General features: G+C 43.9%; 1 protein-coding gene across 1 annotated transcript in view; it reads right to left on the bottom strand.

Moving 5' to 3' along the window:
- Nucleotides 1–26,052, bottom strand: part of COL27A1 (collagen type XXVII alpha 1 chain) — a 582,809-nt gene that overhangs the window by 15,065 nt on the left and 541,692 nt on the right. The window contains exons 56-60 of the mRNA XM_082264626.1: nucleotides 24,236–24,262; nucleotides 15,180–15,233; nucleotides 13,215–13,383; nucleotides 13,029–13,138; nucleotides 10,119–10,334 (exon numbers count right to left, since the gene is read on the bottom strand). Coding sequence (XP_082120752.1) covers nucleotides 10,119–10,334; nucleotides 13,029–13,138; nucleotides 13,215–13,383; nucleotides 15,180–15,233; nucleotides 24,236–24,262 — 576 coding nt within the window. The remainder of the gene's footprint in view (nucleotides 1–10,118; nucleotides 10,335–13,028; nucleotides 13,139–13,214; nucleotides 13,384–15,179; nucleotides 15,234–24,235; nucleotides 24,263–26,052) is intronic.

Raw genomic sequence — 26,052 nt, 5'->3', positions numbered from 1 at the left:
ATTGTAGTGTATGGGGGGGGGGGGGATTATAGTGTATGGGGGAGGGGTTCTACAGTGTATGGGGGAGGGAGGGGATTGTAGTGTGGGGGGGAGGGAGGGGATTGTAGTGTATGGGGGGGTATTAGTGTATGGGGGAGGGGTTCTACAGTGTATGGGGGAGGGGTTCTATAGTGTATGGGGAGGGAGAGGATTGTAGTGTGGGAGGGAGGGGATTGTAGTGTGTTGGGGAAGGGAGGGGATTGTAGTGTGGGGGGGAGGGAGGGGATTGTAGTGTGGGGGGGAGGGAGGGGATTGTAGTGTGGGGGGGAGGGAGGGGATTGTAGTGAATGAGGGGGTATTATAGTGTATGGGGGGTGGGTTCTACAGTGTATGGGGAGGGAGAGGATTGTAGTGTGGGGGGGAGGGGATTGTAGCGTGGGGGGGGGGAGGGAGGGGATTGTAGTGTATGGGGCCGAGGGAGGGGATTGTAGTGTATGGGGGGATTATATCCAATATATCTATCAATATATATAGATTACTTACATCTAGTTAAGTATACTTTTTTTTTCCTAATCCCATACTTCTCTTTTAAGCAGTGTTTTTTTTATACCTGTTCAGATTTCAATCCTTACCCACTGTTTTAGCAATAGCAGTGCTCTGTAGGGAACCATAGCAACTAAACAAATCTCTAAATGGGACTTTATAGATTCTGAATCTGAATTAACCAACAATGAACTCTCTGAATGTTTTATAACAGGTGCAGTAAAGTCTGAACTTCCTGACTTGTAACCACACCTGTATCTATAGATTCTTCAGATTGTTTCATATCATCCATTAGGTTTTACTATTACTGAGAATTTTATTTTTCAATAAGAACAAATCATAACTACCTCCACCCAACATAAAAATAAATAGCCTGAGGCTAGTTACAATGTTTTCTGTGTCTTTTATATGCGGAGCATATAATATTGTCTGATGGCAAAGAGCCAGTGTATGTGCTCTGCGTCATATGGTTTGAATCAGTATATTCCATTAATTTAAACAGATATTCAACTTTTTCTTTGTATTGAATCCTCCTAATAAGACAAAGAAAAAAGCCTAGTTTGCAAAGGAGCCCCTCCTTCCATTTGACAGTCTAAGGCCTAGCAGTCAAGCACTTTCACATGACTGATGTCACTGCTCCCCCTAGGGACTGACACCAACCTACACTGGGGATTTTAGTTAGAGAAGAAGCCTCAAGGGAGCACTGGCAATGGGTTGGACCTGGAAAAGGGGGAGCTGTATTCTCTGCAAAGATGTCAGTTTATAACTGTACATGTGATATATTGTAAACCTTTGGCTCTGATCGGGTCTCCATGTAAAAAAACAGGAAGTGATGTCATGACATCACTTCCGGGTACTCGGCGCCGAATTAAAAAAACTGACAGCATTCAAAACAGCCAAACGTGGAGTTTTGAATGCTTTTCAGTGCAGAGGAGGGGTTTGGGGTCTTTTAGACCCCCCAGATTCCTCCACAAGGGAGTGGCAAGAAGAAAGCCATTTCTTAAAGATATCCATAAAAAGTGTTGTTTAAAGTTTGCGACAAGCCACCTGGGAGACACCAAGCATGTGGAAGAAGGTGCTCTGGTCAGATGAAACCAAAATCAAAACTTTTTGGCAACAATGCAAAACGTTATGTTTGGTGTAAAAGCAACACAGCTCATCACCCTGAACACACCATCCCCACTGTCAAACATGGTGGTGGCAGCATCATGGTTTGGGCCTGCTTTTCTTCAGCAGGGACAGGGAAGATGGTTAAAATTCATGGGAAGATGGATGGAGCCAAACACAGGACCATTCTGGAAGAAAACCTGATGGAGTCTGCAAAAGACCTGAGACTGGGACGGAGATTTGTCTTCAAACAAATCAATGATCCAAAACATTACGCAAAATCTACAATGGAATGGTTCACAAATAAACATATCCAGGTGTTAGAATGGCCAAGTCAAAGTCCAGACCTGAATCCAATCGAGAATCTGTGGAAAGAACTGAAAACTGCTGTTCACAAACGCTCTTCTCCATCCAACCTCACTGAGCTCGAGCTGTTTTGCAAGGATGAATTGGCAAAAATTTCAGTCTCTCGATGTGCAAAACTGATAGAGACATACCCCAAGCGATTTACAGCTGTAATCGCAGCAAAAGGTGGCGCTACAAAGTATTAACTTAAGGGGGCTGAATAATTTTGCACGCCCAATTTTTCAGTTTTTTGTTAACAAAGTTTGAAATATCCAATAAATTTCGTTCCACTTCATGATTGTGTCCACTTGTTGTTGATTCTTCACAAAAAATTACAGTTTTATATCTTTATGTTTGAAGCCTGAAATGTGGCAAAAGGTTGCAAAGTTCAAGGGGGTCTTATGCTTTCGCAATGCACTGTATCATGTCATTTAGTGTATTTACATTTTTGAATTTTCCCCTGGTTCCACCCCATTGCTTCGCAACGCTCACAGGGAAGGGAACCGGAAGGCAAGTGCCGGCATCTGCCGAGCACAGAGCAGGGAAGAGAGTGTGAGGACGGCGGGGGATTGCAGGGAAGGTGAGTAAGATTCTGGGGTAATCCCAAGTTTGGCTCGAGGGTTACTGCTTTTGCGACTGAAAGTTAACCCCGAGCCACACTCGGGAATACCGCCAGGGAGGTTAAAGCCAGTGGTGGCATGGAGAGTCTGCCAGGCGCCTTTGAAAACTACATCATTCTGGTCCGGTTTGGTGCAATAAGGCCCACCAGAACGTGCCTCATCCTGATCCTGCAGAGACATTGAGAAAGGAGCTTAGGAGGTGGAAAAATGTAGATCAGGTTGAACTGATCCACAGTCACCAAAGCATCTACAGTGAAGGATTCCTGGATCCGGAGACAAGCTTGTTGTTGTACCTGGAAGCCAGGAGGTTCACATCCGGTGTCCCCCACCTGCAACAAAGGTCTTTGATCACCTCTGGGTGAAGAGGCCACCTTCCCGGCTCCAGCCATTGATCACGGAGGTAGTTCACCTGCTAGTTATTAAAGCCTGGAAGTACATGGCAGGAACATGAAGTTCTGTGCAAGCCAGAGTCAGAGATCAGCTTCTCCTTGAGCTAAGAATTCTGGTACCGCTTGATGTAAGCCAGTGCTATTGCATTGTCTCTTCCTGTACAAAGTCTGTAAATAAGGATCTGGTAAAATCCTCCACATCCATGGCTGACTCTACAGAATAAGCTGCAGCCTCAAGGAAATCGGAGACAGACTCTGAAGGAAAGGGCATTGAAACGTTCATGCCTGCCTTTTGAGGGAGCTATCATGGTTGTAAATTTGTCTATAAACACAGACACAGTAGCTGGGAAGTTTTACCTAGACAATACTGAGGAAGAGTTCGTTCCCAAAGGTGTTAAAGGAGCACACAGACGAGTGCTGTGACTGGGCTATTGGTATCCAGTCCCTAGACGATTCCTTGATGAAGCTAGTGGATCGCATTGCTGTCTATGTAAAAGTTTAGGTATCCTAGTTTGTCGTCATTTCTCTGGTGCTTGTTTTTTGAGTCTTGACATGTTTGGTATCTATTTACTCGATTTAACCTCCGCTTTTATATTTTACCATAATTTGGCCATTATACTTTTCGAAAATTAATTTTAGTGTACTTTTTCCTGAAATGTTGCTTTAGATAAATGGCTGCACAAATATTGTGTGAAAAAAATTGCAAAGGCCACTTCCAGGGCCTTGGCTTTCAGAACACAAATTATGTTTGGGGTTTCTAGATTTTTCTAGCAACAAATGCCAATATTTATTGTGTGTGAAAAAGTAAAAATATTGCCCCAGACAGCAAGTGGTTAAGGAAAAACGAAAACATTTTTATTTGTGATGGATTAGAACACCTGTTGGGTTTTTACTGCGATCCAGGGCTTCTTCATTAGGGGGATTTTTCCTCATTAATATCATGGCGGCCATGATTTCACCAGAGAAGGGGAAATCTGTAACAGGGACATAGCAATAAAAGAGGTTCTAGAAGGCGCAGGAGGCACTAAGTGCCAGTGTAGAATGCGCCTTAACAGGGAAAGGAGGAACCTGACCCTTGATTGAATAGGCCTGAACTACCCTCTGTCTGATCCATCTGGAAATGATCGCAGCAGATGCGGCTAACCCCTTGTAAGGTCCATCTGTAAGGAAAAATAGCGAGTCTAGTTTCCTAAAAGACTCGGGTTACCGCCAGGTGCACCCTGATCGTCTGAACCATATCCAGAGAATGCAAAGCAATCTCCTTAGAATGCTTAGGTTTAGGACACACAATGTCTTCATTCAAATGGAAACCAGAGACAACCTTAGGAAGGAAAGACTGACAAGGGCGAAGCACCACTTTATCTCTGTGAACGACAGGACAAGGTGAAGTAAGGTGTAAGTAAGTAAGACAAGTAAGGTGAATGACAGAACAAGGCTGCTAGCTCCGAAACCCTGCGTGCAAAAGTGATCGCCACCAAGAAGCCTAACTTCTGGGACAATGTATGCAAAGGAAACTCCCAAATATTTTCAAATGGTGGTTTCTAAAGGACCGACAGTACCAAATTGTGATCCCACAGGGGCAACGGAGACCGCACAGGGGGAGCCAAGTGGCGAACCCCCTAAACAAAAGTGCGAACCAAAGGATGCGTAGCCAAAGGACACTGAAAGAATATCGCCAAGGCCGAAACCTGGCCCTTGATGGCACCAAAGCCCAACGCTATTCCACACCTCTTTGAAGGAATGTCCAAATCCGAGCCACCAAAAGAACAGGGAGAAACCCCTAGAGACTCTCACCACGTCATGTATGACTTCCAAACGCGATGGTAGATCTTCCTAGAGGTAAATTTTCTAGCTTTTAACAGCATGGGAATCACTGAGTCCAACAACCCCCTATCCTTCAGCACCTGGCTTTCAACAGCCAAGCCGGTAAAGCCAGCGACTGTAAAGCAGGATGAAAGACCGGCCCTTGAGCCAACAGGTCTTCTCTCTGAGAGGGAGTCGCCAAGGGACATCGGCCATACTGACAAGGCTAGTCTGAGGCCACTAAGATGACCGTAATTCCTTCTGCCTCGATCCTTCGTAGAAGTTTTTGAGGCGGAAAGGCGTAAATCAGACAGTACTGGCCCAAAGGACCCACCAGTGCGTCTGTGGCATTGGCCAGAGGATCCCGAGACCTTGCCATGAACCTCTGCACCTTCCTTTTGAGGCGAGAGGCCAACAGGTCCACCTCGGGATTTCCCCACCAGAGACACAGCTGATGAAACACCTCCGGATGAAGAGACCATTCTCCCTGGTCCAATTGCCTGTTGACTGAGGTAATCTGCCTGCCAATTTTCCACCCCTGGAAATATGCACAGCAGAGAGAGGGTGGGAACGAAATGTTCCACCCATCTTAGAATTCCGGCTACTTCCCGAGCTGCTAGGACACTTTTTGTGCCTCTTTGGCGATTGATACATGTGACCCCCCTGAAGACGAACCGTCCAATGCGCCAGACAAAGTCTGATCGCTTGAAGTTCCAGTTCATTGATTGGTAGTCTGGACACCTTCAGAGTCCAAACCCCCTGAGCACAATCGTGCCCAAGACACCTCCCCACCCAGACAGGCTGGCATCCATGGTCCAGTACAGGGGAAGGAAGGATTTACCCTGTCGAAGAGCCAGAGAGCGAAGCCACCATATCAGGGATCCTCTCGTACCCCGGCTCAGCAGCATCAGATTGTCTAGAGACTGGATACCTGTCCCACTTGGTAAGAATCTCTCTGCAGAGGTCTCGTGTGGAACTGTGCAAAGGGAACCGCCTCAAAGGTAGACACCATCAGGCCTAGCATCCGTATGCAAGTCCTGAGAGACGACCGACTGCTGAACAACAGAAGTCGAATGGCATCCTGCAGCTTCTGGAGCTTGTCCAGCGGAAGAAACACCCTGGATGAAGCCAAGTCCAGAGTCAGACCCAGATAGTCTAACTTGGTGGACGGAACCAGAGCAGACTTCTGGAAATTCTATGTGCAACTGAACACCATGATGTCTAGGTTGTCCTGCAGAGCAGTCGGAGACTGTTCGTGCAGAAGAAGATCGTCCAGGTACCCCAGTATCACAATCCCCCGCTGTCGCAACAATGCTATCACCGGGGGCCAACACGTGTGGATACCCAAGGAGCTGAGGCGAGACCAAAGGGTAACGCCACAAACTGATAATGTTCCTCGTCCATGGCAAAGCGGAGGAAGCGCTGATGCCTGACATATTTTAGGAGATGGAGGTAAGCATCCTTGATATCACAAAGAGGCCATAATGAAGGGATGCCTCTACTGTATGAATGGACTCCATCTGCAACTTCTGTACTCTCACAAAGCGGTTCAGGGCCTTGAGGTCCAGGATTGGACACATTTTTTGCCTTCCTTCCTGGTAACCGTAAACAGGTTGGAATAAAAACCCCGAAAATGTTCAGAGTTAGGAACCAGTACAATTACCCCTTGCAACAGCAAATCTTGTACTGCCCCGAAGAGACCACGTAAGCGGTCTGGGGACAGGCGCAGGTTGGAAGGGAAAAACCTCTCTGGAGGACAAGATTGAAATTTGATCTTGTAACCTGACTGGATAAGCTCATGGACCCACTTGTCTTGAATCAGAGAGGTCCACGGGTCCGGAAAAAAAACAAAGACATCCCCCCACCCCAGATATGGTGTAAGGGCGCCCCTTCAGGCAGAAGAGGGCTTGTCTGCAGGCCTGGAGGGAACTGCTCTTGGCTTACCAGGCCAGGGCCTCTTAAAACCTCCAGAGACGGTCCTAACAGATTTGGATCCCTTGTCTTGAGACCCTGAGGGATAAAAAGGCAGCTTTATGAAAAAGGGACCATGTCTCCTTGGCCCTGTAAACCTGTGGGAGGAGTGTACTCTTCCTTCCTGTAACTCCCTTATAATGATTTCATCCAGGGAAGAACCAAACAAGCGATCCCCCACAAAAGGGGAGATCTGATAAGGTCTTCTTGAAAGCTTTGTCTGCAGACCGACATTTCAGCCAGATCATGTGCCAAATTACCACTGCTGTCACGGACAGCCTAGAAACTAAGGGAGCTGCATCCAGAGAGGCAGCACAGATAAACTGTAACCCCTGGACACTGGCCTAAGGACTGAACTGGCCATAGTAAATATGTGCCAGACCAAAGTCTCTGCTTCATTAAAAAGGGTCTTTAATTTCGGTGGAGGAGTCTCCAGCTTTCATAGCGGATTTGTTCAGCCTGGAAACCTGAGAATCCACCACAGGTGGAACATTCCACTTTTTTTAACAAGGACACTTTAAAGGGGTACCTTCTAGCGAAACACTTAGGTACCGCAACATTGCATTTAGGGGAATCCTACTGCCTCGCAACAATTTTGTCAAGATAAGTGGGAAAAGGAAAAACCTTTGTCACCTTTTGAGGATTTTCGGGTAACGAAGGTGACTGGCGCCTCAGACACAGCTGCATCCTCCATTTTTAAACAATCAATGTATCCAGCCGTGCTTTTTCATGCGCGGCTGTAGTAGAAGAGGAATTATCCTCTCTATCAGAGCACCGCAGGGTGACTCTAATCCACGGTGGCCAGATCAGACTTAGAATCTGAGGCGGAAGAGGAGGCAGGTGAAGGTGGTGGGACACTTTTTGCAGGACCATATCAACCTTTGACACTATGGACTCCAGCGCTGCCGCCATTGCATTGCTATGTGTGGTTAGATAGGGGGTGGTCCACAGGGGACCCTGACATATGGGGGAAGGGGACGTTGTGTGGGAAGGAGGGGAACCCAGGGGTCCAACCGTCCCTGAAAGGCCACCAGGGAATGGGGGAAACTACTTACCATACCATGGAACTGGGTGGCCACTGCGACTCATCAGGTCCTAAGCGCCCTTGCAAGAGGTTTAACTCTCAGGCCAGCTCCTGTCCAGTGGGGCTAAGTCGCAGTCGACCTAGCATGGAGCTGAGGCCTGCACGCACTCGCTGGCCGGACTGGGAAGACCGTAAGGATCTAGAATATCCAGTCCGTTGCCCAGTTCAGCAGTTGACTGTAGTTCCCATAGCAATAGAAAATACAGAGAAAATCAGTTTAAAAAAAGACAAAAAATGCTAGGACCAAATATCCCAGCAAGGAATTACAAGGTCCTTGACTAGGCAGAAAAAAACTGTATGCCTATAGCAGGAGGTGGGAGTATACCCCCTGGGACTGCCCCAGGAGTATACCCCCTGGGACTGCCCCATAGGCGTGGTAACGTTTTTTTTTTTTCCTGCCTAGTTTCCTGTAGGGGGCAGCATAACCCAATGGTCAGGAAGATTCTGGAGCTGTGTCTGTCAATAAACTAAAGAGAAAAAAAAAATTGCTTCCTTTTGATGCTTTAAATCTAAAAATAAAACAAAAACAAAACGATTATACTATATTACTACAAGATTCTGGTCCGGCCACATATTCAGTATGCTGTCCAGTTCTGGGCACCAGTCCTCAAGAGGGCTGTGCTGGAATTGGAGAGAGTCCAGAAAAGAGCAATAATGCTAATAAAAGGGAGAGGATCTCCGCTATGGGGAAAGACTACAAGCATTGAACTTATCATCTCTGAAGAAGAAACGCTTGAGAGGGGATATGATAGCGATGTACAAATAACGTACTGGTGACCTTGGCAAAGGAAAAAAACTTTTCAGTGAAAGGGAGATTAAAAAGGCACGTAGCTATTCACTAAAACTGGAAGAGAAGCGGTTTAACCTTACACTGCGTACAGCACTGGTTCTCAACTCCTGTCCTCAGGCCAGATTTTAAGTATTACCTTGGGGAGACACAGACTAGAATACTGCAATCACTGAACAGCAAATTATCACTTGTGATGTATTCAGTTATCTTGCAAACCTGGCCTGTTAGTGGGTCCTGAGGATAGGAGTTGAGAACCACTGGTGTAGAGGATTCTTTGCTGTCAGAGCAGTAAGGATGTGGAATTCTCTTCCACAAGCAGTGGTATTAGCAGGGAGCGTCGATCGGTTAAAAAAAAAAAAAAAAGATTATTAGATGAGCACCTTAACAATCACAACATACAGGGATATAAGAGGTACTACTGACAAGCACACTCACACACCACAGGTTAAATTGGATGGATCGGGGTCTTAGCCTTACCAACTATATATTTTTGCTAAAAAGCTTACTACTATACTGTATACTATTACTACTATACTGTATACTACTGTATCTCTTGCGGAGTGCAAGACGTGAATACCAGGTTAAATGTAGATATTTACAGTAATCACATTGTAAACATGGAGGACAATTTATATCTGCTCAAAGTTTGGCTTTATAGGTAAGTTCTATTGGAGAAAGGCTACCATTGTTTATCCTGAAAATGTCACTCATCTGTCTTTGAAACACCGACCTGAAAAAGCTATTGGATAGAGCAAGGAATAGTTAGGCAACAAGAAGAGACTTGTGCCAATGTCCCAGCTGAGCATTTTCTATTTGTACTGCTGACTATTGCCCCTTGAACAGAGGGTGCCAGACAATTAAAAGTTTGAGTTGTCAGCAGAACAAGATATGTACCAATGAAGGCAAAAGTTTCAGTGGCAACTGCCTAAAATAGAAATTATCCTCCCTTTACAGGGATTTCCTTTTATTCCCTGTTTGGTCTCAAGAACAGAAGTAAAGGGAAATACTCCCAGCAAGACACAGACAGCCAAAAAATCTGCTGGAAGATATATCCTTCCCTACTAAAATTTAAAAATCTATTGGCTACCCATGCAAAAAAAGGGGCATAACTTAACAGTTTGGGGTTAAATTATTTTTAGGGCCAAGAATATTTCCCAATTTAGCAGGAATCTACCCTAATTTTATGGTTTATATAAGGACTCCTTTTCATTTTTTGCCACTGCAATAGCTACAGAGGGTCTGCAGTTGTGAATAAATGGAACTGCCTTTTCTAAATACCTGTGCACAATGGATTAAAGCAGTCCGTTGTGATGTTACACTGTACTCCAGTGCAGAGCTCCTCCTTAGAAGAACAGCTTTGTTCCCAACAGCCCTAAAGACTGTAGGCTGCCTTAATCCATTGTGATATTTGCATTCAAATATTAGCTGATTGTTCTGTGATATTAAGTATTTTCCCATGAGGGTTATAGCACGATTTGAAATCTTACCTTGCAGTCATCCAGCGTGACCTCTGGCTGAAACTGGCCTCTCGCCTCAAATATCTGTCCATTCCAAGCCTTGAAGCGCAAGGGTTTTGGGGAGACTTTGTCTGAGGCAATTCCCCACACAGGGACGTTAAGGCAGTGGATAGTTATGTGCTGTACTGCTTCTGAACTCAGGAGGTGAAGAAAATTCATTTGAACCCGGCCAACATCAAAAACCAACTGTAGAAAGACACAACTGTTATTCTAGGTCCATTATGTGTAAATATGGAACATGCATAGTCAATGTGGAAGATAGAATCACATTGTTGAAAATACAGATATCAGGTGATTGGGGATTATTACATTTTGGTATTTTTTTGCCTCAACTTCATTGTTTGAGCACTTCTGTATGCAGCCACCTGCAATCTTTGTGCAGAATTTAATAGTGAATTCTAACTAATTAATGTAGCATTGGCATTTTGAGACGTGGAGACTGGTCACCTGAGCCGGCTAGTTGTGCAATGGGTGACTGGTCTCCAATATCTCCCCGCCCCCAAAGCACTGCACAGCACACCAATGCCATGGGCTTTTCAAAGTTAAGCCATTGAGAACTGGAGGCAAATGCCAAGGATTATTTTATTATTAACAGAACAGTAGGGCAGTGAGGGGAAGAGGAGTATGTGAAGGTGGGGGGGGGGGGGGGGGGAACAGCACAATTTATGTGAACCAGTTCAGTTGCTGTGCCTTGCAATTTTTTATCCCTCACGGAAAGACAAGAACATCTAACTTTCCTTCTGTATATAATTTTTTTATTTAGTCTTCATTTAACCACTTGACCTCCAGAAGGTTTTACCCCCTTCATGACCAGAGCATGTGTTATTCAGTGCCGGCTACTTTAACTGGCAGTTGCTCAGTCATGCTATACTGTACGCAAATACATTTATATCATTTTTTTGACACAAATACAACTTTCTTTTGCTATATAAACAAAAAAATAAACTGTCCAAAAAAACAATGAGTGCATTGCAGCGTGTTTTCAACGCTTTTCAGGCATTTGCGGTGAGCTTTTTAAAGGACAGGTGACTCAAACTTTCTCCAAAAACCATTTTGAGGCACGTTTGAAGCACTTTTCAGGCGCTTCCCATTCATTTCAATGGAGAGGGGCGTTTTTTGAGTTTATTTAGCTCTCCAAGTATGCTCCAAAGATGCTGCATGCTGGACTTTTTTCACCCCCCCCCCCCCCACCAGCGCACCGCCGCAGTGTGAAAGCAGTCATTGATTTTTCGTGAGCTTTTCAGGCGCTTTTTTTTTTTAACGTCAAAACACTTGGAAAAACTCCTCCATGTGAAAGGGCTCTTATAGAATTTTGCAAACAAATATTCTTTCTTCATGAATGTAGGCCAATATGTATTCTGCTACATTTTTTTTTTTGTAAAAATAACCCAAATCAGTGTATATCATTTTGGGTAAAAGTTACAGAGCCAACAAACTATGGTGTGTGTGTGTATGTGTGTATATATATATATGTATATATGTGTGTGTGTGTGTGTGTGTATGTACACACAAACATAATAACACACACACACACACTATTACCAAAAGTATTGGGACGCCTGCCTTTACATGCACATGAAATTTAATGGCATCCCAGTCTTAGTCCGTAGGGTTCAATATTGAGTTGGCCCACCCTTTGCAGCTATAACAGCTTCAACTCTTCTGGGAAGGCTGTCCGCAAGGTTTAGGAGTGTATCTATGGGGATGTTTGACCATTCTTCCAGAAGCGCATTTTTTAGATCAGGCACTGATGTTGGGCGAGAAAGCCTGGCTCGCAGTCTCTGCTTGTCATCCCAAAGGTGTTCTATCGGGGTGAGGTCAGGACTCTGTGCAGCCCAGTCAAGTTCTTCCACCCCAAACTCACTCATCCATGTCTTTATGGACTTTGCTTTGTGCACTGGTGCACAGTCATGTTGGACAAGGAAGGGACCATCCCCAAACTGTTCCCACAAAGTTGGGAGCATGAAACTGTCCAAAAGGTCTTGGTATGCTGACCCCCTTATGAGTTCCCCTCACTGAAACTAAGGGGCCAAGCAAGCTCAACCCCTAAAAAACAACCCCACACCATAATCCCTCCTCCACCAATTTTGGACAGATGGATTAGAACGCTTGTCAGTTCTTATTGCTGTCTGTACCCCCCTGTTAAGGAGGAAATCTTCCCATGGGGACACTAGTTGTGGTGACCTGGGGGTCCCCAAGGAATTCCCGTAATTTGCAGGGATTTCCTCTCCTGTTTGGCTATGGGACATGGGGCACAGATGGCAAAAAAAAAAAAATCTTAAATGGGTTATAACTCTCCCTTGCTTTATCTAAAATGTAAAAAAAGTTTTGCCTATAGTTCTGCTTTAACTGTCATGAATGGTTTTCCATACATGACAGCTTGCTTACTGTTGACATGCTGTGATTGGCTACAGCTAATCACATGGTACAGGGTGCTGTGATTGGCCCAGCTGCCATGCGACAGCTGTGAGTTAATCACAGCAAAACATAGCGATCACATACTACCCCAGCAGCCCACAGCAGGCATCGCCACAGGTTTGCACCTCTGTGCATGTGCACCTTGATGTACCAGTATGTTGCGGTGCCTGCAGCTGCCACCCACGCAGTACATTTACTGTGAGTGGGTCAGCAAGTGGTTAAAAAAACTCCATCAATTTTAAAATTAAAATATTTGTATATATTAGTACATGTTTGCATCATTATAAATCTAACAAGTTGTTCTTGTGTGTGTGTATGTATAAATCTATATTGCCAAATTATTAGAACTATAGCGGAAATGTAAAAACTACTTTGGTCCGAAAGGTACAAGTGTGTACATACAGACTAAAAAGAATGGTTTTCTGTAAGATATCCAGGAGATGCCTATTAATGACCGCCTACCTTGGATGTAGTTATAGGTCTCAGACACGTGTAACCACCTTGTGTAAAGTTACAGGTGACCTCAATTGTATCCGAAGAACAGCCAACATTAGGGTCAATCCAGTAAGTGCCTGTTGAGAAAGTACAACATTACACCATATGTCCAAACCCACCCTAGAATATATCAAATGGAAAACATCTCCTTACCATCTCCCATCTTTTGTTGGCAATTCATCAGATCACGGCAAACACGGGCAGGATTATCTCTTGTGCCCAGCGGGTTCTTTATACTTTGGATGAGGCTACTGAGGTAGTGTAGGGTCTTGAAAATTTCTCCCCCATTGTCCACCAGCATAAAGTCAGTACTCCGATAGGACTAAAATAAAAATTTTAAAGTTCTTTATTCCTTTCAGAAAAAAAATAAGCGTACAAATTCCCTAAATTGCAAAAGGTAAAATAATATAAACTTTTACACATTTAAAAAGGACATGATAGCGATTTACAAATACCTCAATGGTGATCCAAGCATAGGAAAAAAAATATTTAGTCTCAAGGAGTGTAAGAGGACATGTGGCCACACAATAATATTAGAGGAGAGGAGGTTTAACCTGAAGCTGCGTAAGGGCGGTGAGAATATGGAACTCTCTTCCACAATTGGTGGTAGCTGCGGGGAATATGGTGGCTATTTGTAAAAGACTCTTGGACGTGCATCTCACAGATCACAACATTCAGGGTTATGGGAAGTGATCACGTCACTGACACACACACCTGCACAGGTTGAACTGGATGGACTGTTGTATTTATTCAACCTCAACTACTATGTAACTATGTACACTAATGCTACTTGACTACTTGAGGAGGACTTTGACTTCATGGGAATTATCAGAAACCTGGTTTGACAGCTCACATAACAGGTTGTGACTATCCAAGGGTACTCCTTGTATCAGATGGGGTGGGTTGTGCCTGTAAGGAGGGAGAGATTTGATGGGAATTATAAGGCATGACATTGCTGATGGGGCTAGAGAGGAGGTGGAGTACTTGTGGCTGGAGCTTCACAGGGATGAAACAAACGGTGAATTGATTGTGGGGGTATTCTATAGGCCACCTAATCCTAAGGAAAAAGTGGAGTTCATCTTCTTTTACAGTTGGAGATGATGAGAAAGGCAGGGCAAGGTTTTGAATGCAAGCAAACAAGTCATAAAGTAATATAGAAAGGTATCCCATAATAGTGAAGGCAGCTAGACAAGTTTGCTACCAGCACAATGGGAACAGGTTTTCTGTGACACATCAGTAAATTTAAACATTTTCCCCACTTACCGTAACTGCAGTGCTCTACAGAGCACATACCCACACAGCAAATCTGCTATTTAGGAGCCACACTGCAGGCCCCACCCTGAAATCTTGGCCCTCTTCAGTTGGCTGCTTCTTCCAGGTGTGGATAGTCAACTCTGATGACATGCCAGACCCGCCACCTGTCTGCTCTGTGTGCTGATCTTGCAGCCTCCTGGAAGATGTGATGTAAGTATCCCAGAAGGCTGCAGGACCCGGTACGCATCTTTCTGGCCTAGGTCAGAATGGTGGTGGAGCAGGGCAAAAAAAATTTGTGAAATGGGTTTGAGATAAAAATGAGCTTGGATTTGGTCCAAACTTGGGTTGCGGCCATATCAGGTCAACGACATCACAAGTATTCCTGCTCCTTTGTGTACATGCCTCTTTATGTACATGCAGCTAAAGTGGGCAGGGAATAACCTAGCAGCAGTAGGCAGGAGTTAAGAACAAATCTGCGCTCATCTCTAGTTTCAGAGATGGAGAGCACAGTAAGGTAGTAGCTCCTGGTATTTTTCTGTATATGTAGTTTTTTGGGGAATGTGGATATTGTCTTTTGGACTCTCTGCGCTGCCATGAATCATTTATTTTCTATTTACCCTGTCCTCTACTTATATCTATAAATAACGAATATAGCAAAGTTTTAATGATTTTTCTGTGAGTGGTATAGAACTTGTATGGTTGCCGAATATGTTTTATAAACTGATAAATTCAGATCAATTCGGTGTTAGAATTAAGGAACGGATTGCCAAAAACATTACGGTCACATCTCCTTTAATTGTTGTAAGCCCATGACCACTCAGGCAGTATAGGAGTAATAAGGGTAATCCGAAATTATATATTTACCGGTCCATTGGAGTCCATAAGGGCTTGGTAGTTTTCATTAATGTCTTCTGTCCTCTGAAAAACACAAAATGTTGAAACTGAGTTCATTTAAAGTTTACATTGCGACACCCCCCCTCTTTTATACATAGTAGATGATATATTCTTAAACAATATTGGGAGTAATACTAAAATCAGCAGCATGTTTTTTTTTTAAATATGGTGTGCAGCAACCAATCAGAAGCAGAGATGTATAGTAACGAAGTAGAACTACTTAAGTACTGTACTTAAGTACCGAAATGCGGTATCTGTACTTTCCTAGAGTAGAATTTTTTTCTCCTACTTCTACTTTTACTTCACTACATTTTTTTGATGATTTCGATACTTCTACTCAAGTATTTTTTTTTTTTGTGCTGCATAGTTACTCGTTACTTTTAAAAAAATTACCACTGCCAGAACAGTAGATGGCAGGTTGCATAAAGCTCAAAAAAATGTGTATAATGTCATTTGTAAATCAGCGCATACGAAAATAAAGGCTGTGTATAATAAAAGCTGCTATACCAAATCTTTCCAATAAAAAGAAAATATGAAATAAACAAATAAATGGTGCTACAGCGCTTAAAGTGCATCAAGAAACTACTAACAAACACAACTTGGCTGTGCGAATAAAGTGCCTGTGCAATCGATATAATATCATTGTTGCCCCCAGTGCCCTGCCCACGCTCCACACAGTATCAAAAATAAAGTGACATGAATGTGCTAAAGCCTAAATGCAGTGAAAATAATTATTCCCACAATGTAACAGTAAATTCAATTCATATAAAATATGACAATAAATCACAATAAAATAAGTTATGAAATAAGTTAGGTCAGGTGCGTGCAACAAGTTGAAGTGTGTAAACCTATCTAGAACGAAAAGTCCATAAATGAATTCCAGTGTGCAAATCTAAAGTGTCACTTCACTTGTCAGATGCTTCCACCTCCTTCAGTGCTCGAGTGACCGACCAACACACTTAATGGTGGTGGCACTGGTGGATAGCGTCTGGGTGGCACTGTGGCACTGACTGCACTGGTTCAAAAAGCCATATATATTTATTTCAATTCTCAATCCATAGGTCCTCTCCTCATAAGATATTAATAACTTAAGATTAGGTGATGAACTTCTTGGCGGCCCTGGCAGGATGACGGGGACACCCGCCACTTCTGGAGCCGAGCCGATGTGATTCCCCAACATGTGACAAAGTGACAGCCAGGAGATCTAGTGGCTAGTAGTGCTCAACAATACCGCTTTTATATATAAAAATGAAATAAAATATACTGACTCACAATTTAGTAGTAGTAGTAGTAGGTAGCGTGTAGCAGTAGGCAGCACAACTCAATTCAATCAATCCCACAGCCTCGCTCGCGCCGCGGCCCGCGGAATCACTGTCATGATCATCAAGTTAAGACCGCACTGGAGGAGCCGTGCTGCCGTCTTCCCGCTCGAGGTCTCCGCCTCTAAACGTGTTGTGTGTCACTCAGACTCCACCCCTTAGGGCACTTACTGAGAGGAGTTGTGACACGGGCGGCGGGACGCAGGAGCAGGACTCGGAGCATTTTCTTCGTTATCTCATCTTCTTCTCTCTGTGAGTGAGGTGGACCGTGAAGAGGGCCTAATCCTTGCCATGGCAAATGTGCCATTTGAGAATCAAATAATCAATATAAAATATTAATATATTATATACACACGGGTCATGGGTGGCTTTTTTGAACCAAGAAGAGTGAGACTGATGGCTATGATGATTATCCGACCATCCATGGTCCATGGACCATAAGTGTTGTGTTGTGGTGGTGCCTGTGCTTCCTGCGGCCTGCCTCTGCCTGTGCGGCTGTGCCTGCACTGCAGTGGCCACTGGCAGTGGCACTTGACTTGAGCAAAGCAAATGAGCACTACTAGTGTGAAGGACAGGTGGTGGAAGCATGTTCTGACAAGTTCTTATAATGAAAATAATATAGACAGCTTTTTGAACCAGTGCAGTGCCAGTGCTACTAAGGTGAGAGACAGAGAGAGAGGCTATCCAGTCCACCACTTTACTTGAGCAGATCACAGAAGAAAGGTGGAAGCATCTGACAGCAAGTGACAAGCACTTCTTAGATTGCACACTGGAATTCAGTTATGGACTTTTCGTTATAAAGTTTAGTTTACACACTTAAACTTGCACCCAACTTATTCACAATCACAACTTATTTTATTGTGGTATTGTCATATATATTTTATATGAATTACATTTACATTGTGGGAATAATTTGCACTGCATTTAGCACAGACATGTCACTTTATTTTTGATACTGTGGGCGATGATTTTGAATACAAGAAGAATATATATACATATAAAATTGCAGGCACTTTATTAGCATTTTTAGCACAGCAACTTTGTTAGTAGTTTTTGATGCATTTTTCACTTTAAGCGTTGTAGGTTTGATGAAGCTGGCCTGGCACATCATCATCAATTGAGCGAATCAAATCAAACCGCGATTAAGAAGACTGCGCATGCTCCTGTTCTGCCTTTTGATCAGCTGAAAAGATGGACGAACCAAAAACACCACCTTCCACCCCTGGCCCTTCAACTTCAAGTGATCTGCCTGGCTGTGAGAGTGACGAAGCTCAGGAAGGAGACCACCCCTGGCTTTAAAAGGTGGATGCTTTAAAAGGGGAAGGGAGGGACATACTTTATCTGTTTTTTGTTTACAAAAAGTTACAGCCTAAGGAATTGTGATTGTCCTTTAGGTTGATCATTTGAATAAATCATTTAAAATAATAAAAAACAATATGATGTTCAAACTTTTGACTTCTTTCTTTAATAACTACATAACACAGTACTTGTACTTCTACTTTCAGTACTTGAGTAGAATTTTTTTTTCAAAACTACTGGTACTTTTTACTTTTAGTACTTAAGTAGCAAATTTTTTGAAAAAACTACTTGCAATACTTAAGTAAAAAAAATGTTGAATACTTTAGTACTTCTACTTAAGTAACTTTTTCTGCGAGCACTTCCACTTCTACTCAAGTCACTTTTTGATCGAGCACTTGTACTTTTACTCAAGTAGAAATTTCGAGTACTTTATACAAGTCTGATCAGAAGTAAACATTCGTTTTCAAACCGATGAATACTGTCAATTAGTTGTTTTGTACATCAACAGCAGTTTTCTGTATTACCTAAACATTCAAGCTAGGAGTGGAATATCCTGGTTAGGCAGAACCCCCAGCTCTCCATTCCTGAGCCAGCATACACTAGCTTATCAGTTGGCACATGCTACACTTTAAGTGCCATGTCAGTTTCTTTGCAAGACAAATTGGGTAATGTCGCAAGTTCATGTATTCGACTGAAACAGCATTTGATTTTCTCTTTCATTCATTGACGGACACCGCTCCTCATCTTCTTGACTAAGTGGGTTATACTGCCCCCTACAGGAGCTAGGACACTAGGCAGAAAATGACTATGTCTATGGGGCAGTCCCAGGAGATATACTCCCACTCTCTGCTATAGGTACTCAGATTTTTTTTTCCTGCCTAGTCAGAAGGGACCTAGTGCCTTGCTGGGATCTCTGGTCCTGGCATTTTTTTTCTTTTTAAATGGAATTTCTTTCCTCTTTTTATTATTTAGTTCCTGTGAGATCTACAATCAGTGCCGGACTGGGCGATGGACTGAATAATCTAGATCCAGAGGGTCCCCCCAGTCTGGCCAGCGAGCACGTGGTATAGATCGGCAGCCATGTTTGTGTAGCCTCGGCGGCCATTTTCTTGTGGTTTCACATTGAAAATAGTGGCAGCCATATTTTTGGAGCTGGATGGGCGTTGATTCGGTGGTGGGAGCCCCTCTTCGACCTCTAGTGCTGATCCCTGGATATTCCTCTTCCTGATCGCTGAATGGTGTGCAGTTAGTTTGGTGCTGCGAGTACCTAACCGGTGGTGGTGAGTCTGTTTGTGGGGTTCTCTCTCTGCTGTTGCAGCAGTAGTGCTCTGTGCTGGGTCTTGTGGTGCCGCCGGTGCGGTGGGGTGTCCCTTGCAGTTCTACACTTTGTTTGTGTGGGTTTCCCTCTCCATTCAGGGAGACCCTGGAGCAACTTTCACCACCTGATCCCCTCTCAGAGGCTGTCGGGCCCTCCGGGTCCCAACAAATGACTGCACTGATGGCGGTCCTGGAGTCCTTGGTGTCCAAGGTAGATTTGGTCCTGGGCAAACAGGCTAGCAAAAAGTGTCCCCCCTACCTTCACCTGCTTCCTCTGTTTCATCGGATCCAGAATCTGATTCGGCCGCCGCGGATGTGAGTTACTCTTTGGGGTCTGCGTCCATGCACCTTGTGTGCTCAGATAGTGAGGATGATTCCACTGCTCCACTAGCCGCGCTAGTGGATGCTCTGATTGTATTAGTGCGGGAAACCTTAAAGATGGAGGATGCAACTAAAGCAGCATCGGAGGCACGGGTCATCTTTGACACCCACAGGTCCTTCAAAGCGGCGAAGGTATTCCCCTTTCCCACCTTCTTTGACAATATTGTCACAAAACAGTGGGGGGTGGCCGAAACGCGCCTTTGCAATCCCTAAGCGGTTTGCAATGCAGTACCCCTATGAGGATTCCCTGCTTTAAAAATGGACGGTTCCTCATGTAGTGGACTCCCCAGTTTCAAGGTTGAATAAAGCCACTGTAATTTGAGTTGAAGAGTTCCTGGTTCCAGATCCGGCTGATAGGTGGTCAGAGGCCTTGACTCGCCATATGTTCACTGTGGCTGGTTCAGCCCTTAGACCAGTATTTACTATTGCCCTGGTGTTGCAAGCTATGACAGAGTGGGCAAAACTTCTACGCTGGGACCTGGAGGGGGAACAGCTCCCACTGCCTTTGTGGAGCTGGCAGATCAGTTGGTCCAAGTGCTACAGTTTGTCTGTGTCGCCTCTTTGGATGCGGCTCCCTTCATTTCTAGACTCTGTCTCAGCAGTAGTCCTGCGGCGTATTATATGGCTAAAATGAAGGTCTGTGGACCAGACTTCTAAGAAGGCTTTATCCAATCTTCCATTTGTGGGGAATCGCCTGTTTGGAGCTTCTTTGGATGAAATCATCAAAGGCCTCACAGGGGAAAAGAGTACTCTTCTTCCTCAGGCTTCCAAGGGTAAGGAGTCCTGTCGCAGACAAGGAGCCTCTTACCAGGGGTTCTAAGAGGACCTGGTCTGGCAAGCTATGAGCGGGTTCTGCCAGACCTGCAGACAAGGCTTCCTCCGCATGAAGGGGCGTGCTCACCCGTATCTGGGTTGGGGGGTCTTCACGGGTTTCCTGATCCATGGACCTCCCTGACAAGTAGGTCCACAAAGCCATTCACTCCGGCTACAAGATTGAGTTTCGATCATATCCTCTGGACAGGTTCCTTCCTTCCAACCTGCACTTGTCCCCAGATCACTTAGGGGATATCTTTGGGCCAGTGCAAGACTTGTTACTTCAAGGGGTGATTGTTCCGGTTCCGCCATTGGAACGTTTTCAAGGTTTTTACCCAAACCGGTTTACAGTTTCCAGGAAGGAAGGAAGGCAAGGTGCGTCTAATTCTGGACCTGGCTAAAAACTGCTTTGTGTGGGTACAGAAATTCCAAATGAAATCTATTCGCACAGTGGTGGCGTCCCTACATTGACATCAAGGGCGCCTACCTACACATTCCAATATGCATCGGCCACCAGCGCTTCCTCCGCTTTGTTGTGTGTGAGGAGCATTATCAGTCTGTGGCGTTACCCTTTGGTCTCGCCTCTTCACAAAAGTATTGGCCCCGGTGGTAGCATTGCTGCATTAGCAGGGGATAGCGGTACTGGGGGAATCTGGATGATCCGCTTGCTCTGTTGGACAACTTGGAGATTACTCTGAGAACTCTGAGGGAGTTTGGTTGGATTCTGAATCTTCAGAAGTCTGCTCTGGTTCCGTCCACAAGCCTGGACTATCTGGGTCTGACTCTGCCTCAGCCAGAGTTTTTCTTCCTCTGGAAAAACTTCAGAAATTGCAGGAGGCAATTCAGCTTCTGCTGTCCAGCAGATGGTTATCTCTTCGGTCTTGCATGTAGGTACTGGGCCTGATGTTGTCTACCTTCGAAGCAGTTCAGTTTTCACGGTTCCACATGAGATCTCTGCAAAAAGATTCTGTTGAAATGGCACAAGAATCCTCAGTCCCTAGACTATCTAATCCTGTTGAGCCGGAATACGAGGGGGTCCTTGAATTGGTGGCTTTGCTCTCCGGCACTTTGACAGGGCAAAAAGTTTCTTCCCCTGTACTGGACGGTCATCACCACGGACGCCAGCCTGTCCCGGTGGGCAGGTGTCCTCGGCACAGAGTGTGCTCAGAGGGTCTGGACATTTGAGAGGTTTCCCTGTTTACATTGTCCAAGAAGGTGGCCTTTTTGGTGGTTATTACTTCTGTGCACAGTGTGTCGGAGCCGGCAGGGCTGTCTTGTCATTCGCCTTACCTGGTGGTTCACAGGGTAAAGTGGTTCTTCGTCCATGTCTGTCGTTCCTTCCAAAGGTCGTCTCTGATTTTCATTGAATGAAGACATTGTGTTGCCCTCTGTATCCCAGGCCTAAGCATCCTTAGGAAATTGCCTTGCATTCATTCCCTGGATGTGGTTTGGGCAATAACAGGTGTACCTGGCAGCTACGCATTATTTTAGAAAGTCAGACTCACTATTTGTCCTCATGGATGGACCTTGCAAAGGATTGGCTGCTTCTGCTGCGACCATTTCCAGATGGCTCAGACAGACTGTGGTTCAGGCGTATTTCATTATGGGTCAGGTTCCTCCTTTCCCTGTTAAGGCACACTCTACTCGGGCGTTTAGTGCCTCCTGGGGCGTCAGTGATGCAGGTTTGCAAGGTGGTTACCTGGTCATCTGTGTACACGTTCACATGTGTTAACATCTGCAGATGCTTCCTTTGGCCGCAAGGTTTTGCAGGCTGCTGTTTAGAGGACTTGGTCCTGTTTGAGGGTGTTTTAATTTTTTTTCAGGTGAGCTCCAGTTGTTTTATGGTTGAGCTTCAGGTTACCTGGTTGGCTATGTTTAGCCATGGGAAGTTTTTTTTTTTTCTTGCTGTTCCCTCCCCTCACGTTTGACACTGCTTTGGGATGTCCCATCTAGTCAAGAAAATGAGGAGCTGTGTCCGTCAATGAACAAAAGAGAAAATGGGATTTTTGACTTACTGTAAAATCCATTTCTCTGATGTTCATTGACGGACACAGCACCCATGGGTTTTACTCTTCTGACACTGTAACAAAACTGAGTACCTATAGCAGTGGGAGTATACCCCCTGGGACTGCCCCATAGGCATATAGTCAAGTTCTTTTCTGCCTAGTGTCCTACTCCTGTAGAGGCAGTATAACCCACATAGTCAAGATGATGAGGAGCTGTGTCCATCAATCAACATCAGAAAAATTGATATTATGGTAAGTCAAAAATCCAATTTTTAGACATCTTCCATGACTAGCCAGACTATGACCTCTCTGCTGGCTTAAAAATCTAACTAAGCCCCTGAAATATTTGCCATTGTCTACATACCCCACAAACTTAAGATTGCTCACCTGACATCTACAAGTAGAGCCAGTCTCGCAGTGGGGAACAGTAGTTTTAACCGCTTTTAGTACAGGGCACTTTTACTTCCTTCCTGCCCATGCCAAATTTTTAGCTTTCAATGCTGTCACACTTTAAATGTCAATTGTGCAGTCATGCAATGCTGTACCCAAATGACATTTTTTTTCTTTTGGTGAGATTAAATGACCACTGGGTGTTTTTTTTTTTTTGCTAAAAAAAACAAAATGAGCGAAAATTTTGAAATAACAAACAAAAAAAAAAACGAACAAAACATTCGTTAGTTTCTGTCAGAAAATTTAGTAAAAAAGTAATTTTTCTCCCTCACTGATGTCCGCTAATGAGGCTGCACTTATGTGCACTGATAGGTGGCACTTACTTGCATCACTGATGGACACTGTTGGGGCTGCACTGATTATCTGTACAGGTCTCCCCTGTGAGGAGATGCCACTGATTGGCTCTCCTCTCCTGACACTGTCAGTGTTAAGGGGTAGTGAGAAAAAAAAATCTGAGCAATGAGGGGCAGTGGGGAGGGAGGTGTAGTGTGAGAGATAAGGGCGATAATATTGAGGTTTGTAGCTGCAAACTAGTTCTGTTCCCTGTGGGCAAGGGGTACAAAGTTCAGCTGTATCCCAATATTACCCCCCTTCCCAGCATATCTCCCTAGGTTCTCATTATATGAAACTGTTCTCTAAAAAGTTCACGCTAGGAACTCAACAGATTCCTAACGTACCTCAGTTCCAGGTTTTACCCAGGTAACACTAATTGCTAACAGGAACTAATTTAAATACAAAAAACAGGGAATTAATTTGTTGATGCACAATGCTTGTAAACAAGCCTATCAGTTTCGCCAATACCATTTATTTAGCAATATATATTTTTTGGGGGCACCACAAAGGACCTGAATTTAAGAAAACACACAAAATCATGAGGTATTTCTTTACATTTGGCCAAAATATATAAGCTCATCACCCACACCAAAGGCATGTCTGATGATTACTACACATACACTTCACAAAGTACAAGAAAGGTATGCAAGGAAAAAGAAGTCAGTTATTTGTACCATTGACTTGCACATTCTGGCCAAAATATAAACTATTACCTTGTAAGTTTGTGTTTTAGTCTTTTTGTAAGTTTGTGTGTTTTAGTCTTTTTGTAAGTTTGTGTGTTTTAGTCTTTTTGTATGTTTGTGTGTTTTAGTCTTTTTGGAAGTTCTTAAAGAGGATCTTTTACCCTGTAAGCAAAATGTAAAAAGTCAGCAGCTACAAATACAGTAGCTCACCCGACCCGGTTCTTTGTTGGTCTTTGGGTATCTTAACTGTGGGCAGCCAGCTGTGACTCCTTGTGGCTTCACAGCCAGCTGCCCACTCTGCATGCACCCCTTTTGGGTTAAGTTACGCTTTAATTTTATATGTAGAGAGATAATGTAAAAAAAAAAAAATAACGATATTTCATTACTGTAGCCAAGAAAAAAAATCTGCAATTCAGGTTACTTACAAATGATTCCAGAAACCCTGGTGGTCCCTGCAAGGGAAAACATGAAAAAATATGATCAATGATATCAAAGGAAATATGTGGCTTTTAAAATGAGGACCACACACGCCATCTTTACATGGGCACTCTATGCATCTAATGAAGGCATAAATTAGGGCATTACGCCACTGACTTATCACATGATAAACCCATCCATTGTTTGTAGAGGTGAACAAAGGTTGTGCTGAGATGATTTAGTCCTAAATTGCCAACAACTTGTAAATCACAAAACTGCAACTTTGAGCTCAATGGTATGATACTTTTTTCAGAGATGGGTTATAGTTAAATACGTCATAAGTGGATGGGGAACATGGAAATATTATATGGTCAGACTTAAGGAAAGACCTTACCTTAATAGCTTTATGTTCAACACCGCAAACCAAGTGTATTATTACCAGTGGACCTCAAGGACAAGGGTAATAACACTACTTGTGTTTATTGCCTTTGAAACCTCAATTGCTAGCTGACATTCCCACTTAAGATGATATTCTAAAACCACATAAGTGGTAAGAATGCAATACAACTGTACAATGCCTTCCCACTGGCTTTTCTAGAATCCATCACAATTTTCTTTAATCCTCCTTAATGTTTTCTGCGTGTCTAGTGTCACTTTATACGAGAAAGCCTAGACTGACTACAGAAATATATCTGAAAATGTGTGTCGTTTATTCCAATGGGTGTACCAGGCAATATACTGTATACATTAAATGTATAGGTGAAAGAAAGCTGGCAGCTTGATTGTCTGCAATAAATTAGTTTCATATTCCAGGTAATCCAACATCTTTCTTTCACCTATATGTTTGCTCGGGTGCTAGGAGGATAATAAAAGCCAGTACACCGACACTTACCACCTCGGGGAATTACAACAGTTTTCTACTATACCTCAAATGTGCCTCCGCTTTTTTTTTTGGTTTGTTTTTTTATTATCAAAGTTTCTAATTAGCATTTGTCTGTTTTTGGCATGACAATGTCTACACTCTTGTCTTTTCCTGACCTGTTCTTTACTCACATGACAAATGCTTTTGTCCCAAGCATAAACATACAGTAAGGTCCTGCTCTTTGAACTGCAGGCTACCCCCAGTCGGACACTTTTTTTTGGAGGGCATGGTAGTGTTTTGTTCTCTGTGTAGCTTAACTCTTATTTGGACATCCCTCTTGCCTCAGAATTACCCTGTGTCCAATGAACAATAAAGAAACAAGACTTTTGTTCTTTTCATAAAAACCTTTTCTTAAGAGTTCCACATAGGTCCCACTTTATGATCCAGTCCTAACTACTGCCTTTCCACAAAACTGGAGCATTATGGGAGTGGGAGGGATTATAGCTGGCTGACTAACAGCTTTGTTTGCTAGTGTCCACTCATGTAGGCAGCAGTATAACCATCCTGTCTCAGAATTAACCTTGTGTACCCTAATGAACTCCAAGAAAAGTTTTATAGACCGACAGGCACTGGCACCTGTACTGCGTGCAGGTTGCCTTTGTTTTGGCATCTGCTTTGAGCTACAAGCAGGTAGGCTGTAGAGGTGGATGCAGACAGGGTGCGTTCTGGGCTGTGCAGCTGCCGTTTCTACATCCACCCCTATACACTGCTTGTATGCAGATCAAAGGAGTTGCAAATGCCAAAACAATGGCAGCCTGCACGCAGTAGAAGTGCCATCACCTGTCTCAACAAAGCCTCATGGCAAGTACAAAAAACTTTTTTTCTTAACCTGGTGTTTCTGCCAGTAAACCTTTTACTCTCCTTTGCAAAATATATTTGGTCGATGTGTGTTCGACAAATACA

The sequence above is a fragment of the Pelophylax lessonae genome, assembly GCF_965119305.1.
Source record: "Pelophylax lessonae genome assembly, chromosome: 7".
In the NCBI taxonomy this organism is placed as follows: Eukaryota; Metazoa; Chordata; class Amphibia; order Anura; family Ranidae; genus Pelophylax; species Pelophylax lessonae.
Note: the sequence above shows the minus strand (reverse complement) of the source record. Positions and strands in the feature narration are given on the sequence as shown.